We start from the raw sequence: 7,500 nt of genomic DNA, 5'->3' as shown, positions 1-7,500 counted from the left end.
AGGTTTGTGGAAGTCATTTCATTGCCATTCCTGACCCCATCAATAACATGCTCTCTCTGCTCTGAATTTGCATCAAATCATCATCATCATCATTTAACATCTGCTTTCCATGCTGGCATGGGTTGGACAGTTTGACACAAAACTGGTAAGCTGGGGAGCTGCAATCTGATTTGGCATGGTTTCTACACCTGGATGTCCTTCCTAATGCCAACCACTCCAAGAGAGTAGCGAATTTATTTTTATGTGCCACCAGCATGGGTGCCATTTACGTATCACTGGCATTGGCCACAACTATGATCTCACTTGGCTCGACATTGATGAGGTCATGAATGGCAACAAAAGGACTCTGACAAACTTATCTGATTGACTGATTGACCAAACAATCAATGAGTTAACTGGCTAAATGATTAAGCAATTGATTGATAATAATGGTCTGAAACTTTGGCATAGGGCCAACAGTTTTTGAAGGGAAAAGGGACTCAATTACATCAACCCCCAGTACTTGACTGGTACTTATTTAATCAGCACTAAAATGAAGAAAAGGAAAGTTAACCTCAGACGGATGAAATTACTATTTTCCAGAAGGGGGTCAACTGGTGGATGCATTATAGCACAACAGACAAAATGCTTAGAAGCATTTCTTGCAGCTCTTTCCATTCTAGTTCCAGTCACTGCCAAGGTCAAGTTTGCCTTTAATCTCTCCAGGGTTGATGAAATAAAGACAATCACTAGGGTTAATGCAATCAACTAAGCCCTGTTTCCCTCTAAAAAAAAGAAAAAACTGCTAGCTTTGTGTGCAAGACATCATCATCATCATCATCCTCACCATCATCGTTTAATGTCCACTTTCCATACTAGCATGGGTTGGACGATATGACTGAAGTCTGGCAAACCAGATGGCTGCACCAGGCTCCAATCTGATCTGGCAGTGTTTCTACAGCTGGATGCCCTTCCTAATGCCAAAGACTCCAAGAGTGGAGAGGGTGCTTTTTACATGCCACCGGCATGGGAGCCAGTCAGGTGGGACTGGCATCGATCACGTTCGGATGGTGCTTTTTATGTGGCACCAGCACATGAGCCAGTCAGGGGGCACTGGCATTAGCCGTGGTCACTATGAACATAGCTGTTCTCCTGCGACTGACCTATCTGGTCTAACACATCTCAGCCATTTGATTGGTTGTCAGCAGAAGACAAACGGATCCACATTTTTATCAGCCAAATTGAGTCTAAAGGAATATTGGACTGGGAGTGGCTGTGAGATTGATAGACATTTTTTGGCAGACAACACCAAACAGGTCAACAATGGAGGAACAAGCACAGATAGTGGAATTAACACACACACACACAAGAGATGGCTGCCAGCAGTCCATCAGGATCAGTGGACCAGTAGCACTTTGATCAAAAACACTCCCATCCATGACCATCCTGTCATTTCAAGAGTATCTATCTCTGCATTATTCAATCGGTTGTTCTTTTTCACAAAACAAAAAAGTGTGAGTTGAGGTAAGTTAAGCAACCAAGTAGAGGCCTTGTTGGGGTGAACGACTGAGTGCACATTTGTGTGTGTGTGTGCGTGTGTTTTGTTAAGATGTGGTTGGGCCAGGTTGGGTGGGGGGGGTTATGAGATGTCTTCTGTTGCTATGGAACTAAAGAAGAAGTAAACAAAACCCAAAACTCAGACGGGATTATGGGAAGAAATTAAGTAAATAAAATTTGATATCTACACCTCCCCACCTTACAACACTGCTATAATTAAATTTTCTCAGGGTTTCAAATACCAAACCACACCCACACAGACACACACATACACCCCCCCCCCACCCCACCCCATACACACACACACCCATACACACCCAACCACCCACCCACCCACACACACACACACACACACACTTCCCTGTGTCAACGAGAGCCTTTATATAGTAGTTCATCCTGCTAGAAATAACAGCTAAATCTGATTCACATCACACCTTTACCATTTCATACAGGTCTCTGTATACACTGGAAAATAAGGTCCTGAATTCCCTGAACATAGAAAATAAGAGAAGATGGTCACAGTTGGAACGAACGCCTTGACAACAACAACAGCAATCACTTCCCTGAACGCACTCATCATAAAACTATGCACCGTCTTCTGAGTTACCTGGATGTCAGCATCCACCCAGAGGACCCTTATTTCTGTCACCCCCTTTCTAAACCAACAAAGTGGGATGGCCATCTGCTTCTGTGGGGGGTAGGTGTGCACAAGAGTGAGAATGAGTGAGAGAGGAGGAAGTATGTGTATGTGTGTGTGTGAAAGAGTATGTGTGTGTGAAGGTATGAGAGAGGAGAGAGTGTGAGAAGAGGAAGAGAGAGAGAAAGTGTGTGTGTGTGTGTGTGTGTGTGTGACTGTGTGTGAAAAACAAAGTATGAATGAGTGGGTGTGTGAGGGTGTAAAAGAGGGGGAGAGAGTGAATATGAGTATGAGAGAATGTGAATGGATGTGTGTGTGCATGCATGTGTGTGCATGTGTGCGTGCAAGACTATGTTTGAAAAAGAGTGTGTGAGAGAGAGAGAGAGCAGGTGTGGGGGGTGAGTGTATGAGAGGGGGGGAGAGAGTATGTGTGAATGTATGTGAGTATGTGGAAGAGAAAGTATATGAGAGGGAGGGGGACAAAGTGCATATGCAAGTATGAGTGTATGTGTGAGTGTGTGCATGTGTGAGAGAGTGAATGGGTGAGAGAGGAGTGGGTGAGAGTGTGGGGGAGAATGTGAGTGGATGTGTGTGTGTGTGTGTGTGTGAGAGAGAGAGAGAGAGGAAAAGTATGGGTGTGAGAAAGTGTGTGTGTATGAGTGTGGATATGCATGTGTGTGTGTGTAACTATGCAAGAGGAGGGAGGGGGTGAACGAGTACGTGCGTGTGTGTGTGTGTGTGTGTGTGTGTGTCTGGCTGTCAGAGAGAGAGAGAGAGAGAGAGAGAGAGAGAGACATCAGGTGTGGTTACACTTCAGAGAATTTTCTACATTCAATTAATCACTCACCTTCAGGAAGGAAGGGGGTACACCATCCACACACACACACACACACTTCCCTGTGTCAACGAGAGCCTTTATATAGTAGTTCATCCTGCTAGAAATAACAGCTAAATCTGATTCACATCACACCTTTACCATTTCATACAGGTCTCTGTATACACTGGAAAATAAGGTCCTGAATTCCTGAACATAGAAAATAAGAGAAGATGGTCACAGTTGGAACGAACGCCTTGACAACAACAACAGCAATCACTTCCCTGAACGCACTCATCATAAAACTATGCACCGTCTTCTGAGTTACCTGGATGTCAGCATCCACCCAGAGGACCCTTATTTCTGTCACCCCCTTTCTAAACCAACAAAGTGGGATGGCCATCTGCTTCTGTGGGGGGTAGGTGTGCACAAGAGTGAGAATGAGTGAGAGAGGAGGAAGTATGTGTATGTGTGTGTGTGAAGGTATGAGAGAGGAGAGAGTGTGAGAAGAGGAAGAGAGAGAGAAAGTGTGTGTGTGTGTGACTGTGTGAAAAACAAAGTATGAATGAGTGGGTGTGTGAGGGTGTAAAAGAGGGGGAGAGAGTGAATATGAGTATGAGAGAATGTGAATGGATGTGTGTGTGCATGCATGTGTGTGCATGTGTGCGTGCAAGACTATGTTTGAAAAAGAGTGTGTGAGAGAGAGAGAGCAGGTGTGGGGGGTGAGTGTATGAGAGGGGGGGAGAGAGTATGTGTGAATGTATGTGAGTATGTGGAAGAGAAAGTATATGAGAGGGAGGGGGACAAAGTGCATATGCAAGTATGAGTGTATGTGTGAGTGTGTGCATGTGTGAGAGAGTGAATGGGTGAGAGAGGAGTGGGTGAGAGTGTGGGGGAGAATGTGAGTGGATGTGTGTGTGTGTGTGTGTGTGAGAGAGAGAGAGAGAGGAAAAGTATGGGTGTGAGAAAGTGTGTGTGTATGAGTGTGGATATGCATGTGTGTGTGTGTAACTATGCAAGAGGAGGGAGGGGGTGAACGAGTACGTGCGTGTGTGTGTGTGTGTGTGTGTGTGTCTGGCTGTCAGAGAGAGAGAGAGAGAGAGAGAGAGAGAGAGACATCAGGTGTGGTTACACTTCAGAGAATTTTCTACATTCAATTAATCACTCACCTTCAGGAAGGAAGGGGGTACACCATCCACACACACACACACACACACACACAAATAATAGTACTATCCTCTCACCACACCCCCTACAGTAGACAGCTACTGGCAACAAACCAGCATACATATATATATATACATGCAAACACCTAACACAAACAGTACGCCTCTCACTATCACTCCAACAAAACACACCTTCACACATACAGATACTGACAGCAACACACACACACACACACACACAAATAAATAAATACATAGATACCAGCAAACAAAAATCAAAAAAACAAAAAAAACGTCCAAACACATAAATACCCAACACATGAAAAGGAAGAGGGGACAGTTGGGGAGTGGGGTGGGGTGGTATTTAGTATTGCTTTCACCCCTTTCTCAACCTCACATCTCCAAGACACCCTCTGAAGCGACCTCAATGTATTGGTAGTCCTTGTCAAGAAATGAAATGATTAACTAGTTGAAGGGGACGGTGGTGGAGGTGGTGGTGGTGGTGGAGAGGGTGGTGGTAGTGGAGAGGGTGGTAGTGGTGGTGGTGGTGGTGGTGGTGGTGGTGGTAGTGGGGAGAGGATGCCTCTGAAATCGGTGGAGTGTGTGTGTGTGTGTGTGTGTGTGTTCATATATTATATATAAGTTCTTTTTTGGAATATGTTGAAGCTCACAAAGAAAGCTATAAATAATAGCTTGTAAATACTAGGTTGAAAATCCCTTTTGCATATAGATAAGTCAAAGGCTGACACTGACAACAACAACAACAACATACATACACACACACATATATATATATATATATATATATATATATATATATATATATATATATATATACAAGTCCAACTATGTAGCACGTTGGCTGAGTGTTTTCTACCTTAGGCTCAGTCTGACTAAACCTTGCAAGTGGATGTGGTAGATGGAGGAAACTGATAGAAGCCTGTCATATATATGCATATATATATATATATATATATATATATATATATATATATATATATATATATATAGGGAGAGTTTACGAAAAAACAAAAGATGAAGACAGGTGGTGTACAAAACAAACAGATGTATTAGTATAATGCTCAGGAATAGAAAAAGTCTTTTACGTTTCGAGCCTACGCTCTTCTACAGAAAGGGACACAAAAAAAAAAACAAGGAGAGAAAATATATATATATATATATATATATATATATATATATATATATATAGTGTGTGTGTGTGTGTGTTTCCTTATTGTACTTGGAAATGAGTGTCACAATCAGTCAAGTAGTGGCCTTCATTTCCACTGTTATGTAAAAACATGTCAGGTCATGGGAAAACATTACCTTGCATGGAAATAGGTGAGGGCTGGCAATATGAAGGGCATCTGGCCAGAGAAAACCTGCTCTAAGCAAGCATAAATCATTTGACATAAAATGATGATAGTTATGACACACCTGCATACACACACAGAATGACTTTGGTCAAAGATCTGTGCTGTTGGGACAATTCTCTGGGGTTAAATAAGGACAACAATCCTACAAGTAGTACAACCAAGACTGTCTCATCAATTACAGCAACTTGGATTGACCACAGGAAGGGCATCTGGCCATTAAAAAATACGGTTTTGATAAATCTCCATCATGGAAAAACAAATGTAAAAATAACAAACAGATGAAAGTATTCATGCATGCAAACATACATGAATGTGTGTTCATACATGAACAGGTGTGTTCATGCATGCATGTGCAGCCATGTATGTTTGCACAGGTGCTCGTTGTGCTTGTTCATGGACATACACACATGAGTGTGCATGTAAACATGTGTATATATGTGAATATATGTGATTAGAAATGCAGGTATGTATGTGTATATGCATGTGCCTGTGTGTATGTGCATGCATGTATTTGTGCATATGTGCATGCATGCATGCATATGTGTGCATACAAGTATAAAGCATGAAGATTTTAGCAGTTTCACTTACGCGTGTTAACTCCCGGATCTGGTTGTTGTCGGCGTAGAGTTCTTGTAGAGTGCGTTCGAGGTTGAACACTTCATTGGGCAAGTCTGATAAGTTGCTGTGTCTGTAATCCAATACATAGATCTCCTCAGTCGGAGGTCGGAGGCAGGGGCACTTTTTAACAAATCCAGCCATGACACTTCCTGCAAACAACAACAAAAATACAAATTAATTCAATTTCTTTAAGAATATTTCTTAGACTTGGCACAAGGCCAGACATTTTCAAATGTATACTCATTCAAGTATGTGTGCAGTACTTATTCTAACTGAAGCCCCGGGAGAATGAAAATCCAAACTCTAAGATTAGAAATCAGAATGCGAAGGGGTGTAACTAAATATTGCAAGATATTTTCTCCAGCACTCTACCAACTCTGCCATACACAAGCCTTACCATAATGATAACGAGGTCAGATATGGGGCCTTGCACTGTTGCAGCACTTTGTTGCATCCACCATTTGTCAGTATCAGCTTGGGTCATCCAGGTAGCCCACTAAGGAATGCCCCAATCAGCTCCCATCTCTATGAAATACTTCCTCATCTATTGTGACCATATGGCTGACCAACACAAGCTGCCATTCCAATCAGGTCCTCAGAGAAGAGGACACAATACACAGGGTCCAACTCAGAAAATTGAGCAACTTGACCAAATCGTTTAAGTTGGCCGTCCTGACTCATACAAGTAACAATAATAAGTCTTTCTAATTTAGACACAAGGCCAGCAATTTTTAGAGGAGAGGTTAGAAGGTACCAATGGCCCCAGTACTTGACTGGTCCTTTATTTTATTGAACCTGAAACGATGAAAAGTAAACATAAGTTGAATTCAGAATGTAAAAAAATCAGAAAAATATCGGAGGGTAATTTCCCAACACTCTAGGGGTTGAGTGGCAATTCCACCAGTCCCATCAACTTGTCCTAGTTAATGGTATAGTTTCATTACTTTCTGGGACTTCCCCAGAATGGTGCTGACCATTTTCCTCAATTTCCAACATGTACAACACCAAGATGGTGGCATCACACTCACACATGTTACACAGGGCTCACCTGTGACTCAGTTCCAGCAGGATATCATCCTCCTCATCATCGTCATCTAATGTCAATGCTCCATGCTGGCAGAACAATTTGATAGGATTCAATGGGTCCAAGGAATGCTTGGTGCACCCATGCCTGCTTTAGCATGGTTTCTATGGCTGGACGTCCTTCCTAATGCCAACCACTTTGCAGGGTGTACTATGTGCTCTTTTACTTGTGGAACCAGAACTGGTGATGTTACCATGTAACTAACAAGACTATGATCCCTTTGATATAGGGTGGTTGCAGTAGAGAGGAAGGTGGCTTTATGCAAGGGG

At 42.7% G+C, this 7,500-nt stretch overlaps 1 protein-coding gene across 1 annotated transcript in view; it reads right to left on the bottom strand.

The window, feature by feature from the left end:
• Positions 1-7,500, bottom strand: part of LOC115215640 (leucine-rich repeat-containing protein 7-like) — a 157,495-nt gene that overhangs the window by 64,381 nt on the left and 85,614 nt on the right. Inside the window, exon 3 of the mRNA XM_029784890.2 lies at positions 6,118-6,296. Coding sequence (XP_029640750.1) covers positions 6,118-6,288 — 171 coding nt within the window. The 5' untranslated portion in view covers positions 6,289-6,296. The remainder of the gene's footprint in view (positions 1-6,117; positions 6,297-7,500) is intronic.

This window comes from Octopus sinensis, linkage group LG9 (assembly GCF_006345805.1).
Source record: "Octopus sinensis linkage group LG9, ASM634580v1, whole genome shotgun sequence".
NCBI lineage: Eukaryota > Metazoa > Mollusca > Cephalopoda > Octopoda > Octopodidae > Octopus > Octopus sinensis.
The sequence above is the reverse complement of the archived record's forward strand: the minus strand, read 5'-3'. Positions and strand labels throughout refer to the sequence as shown.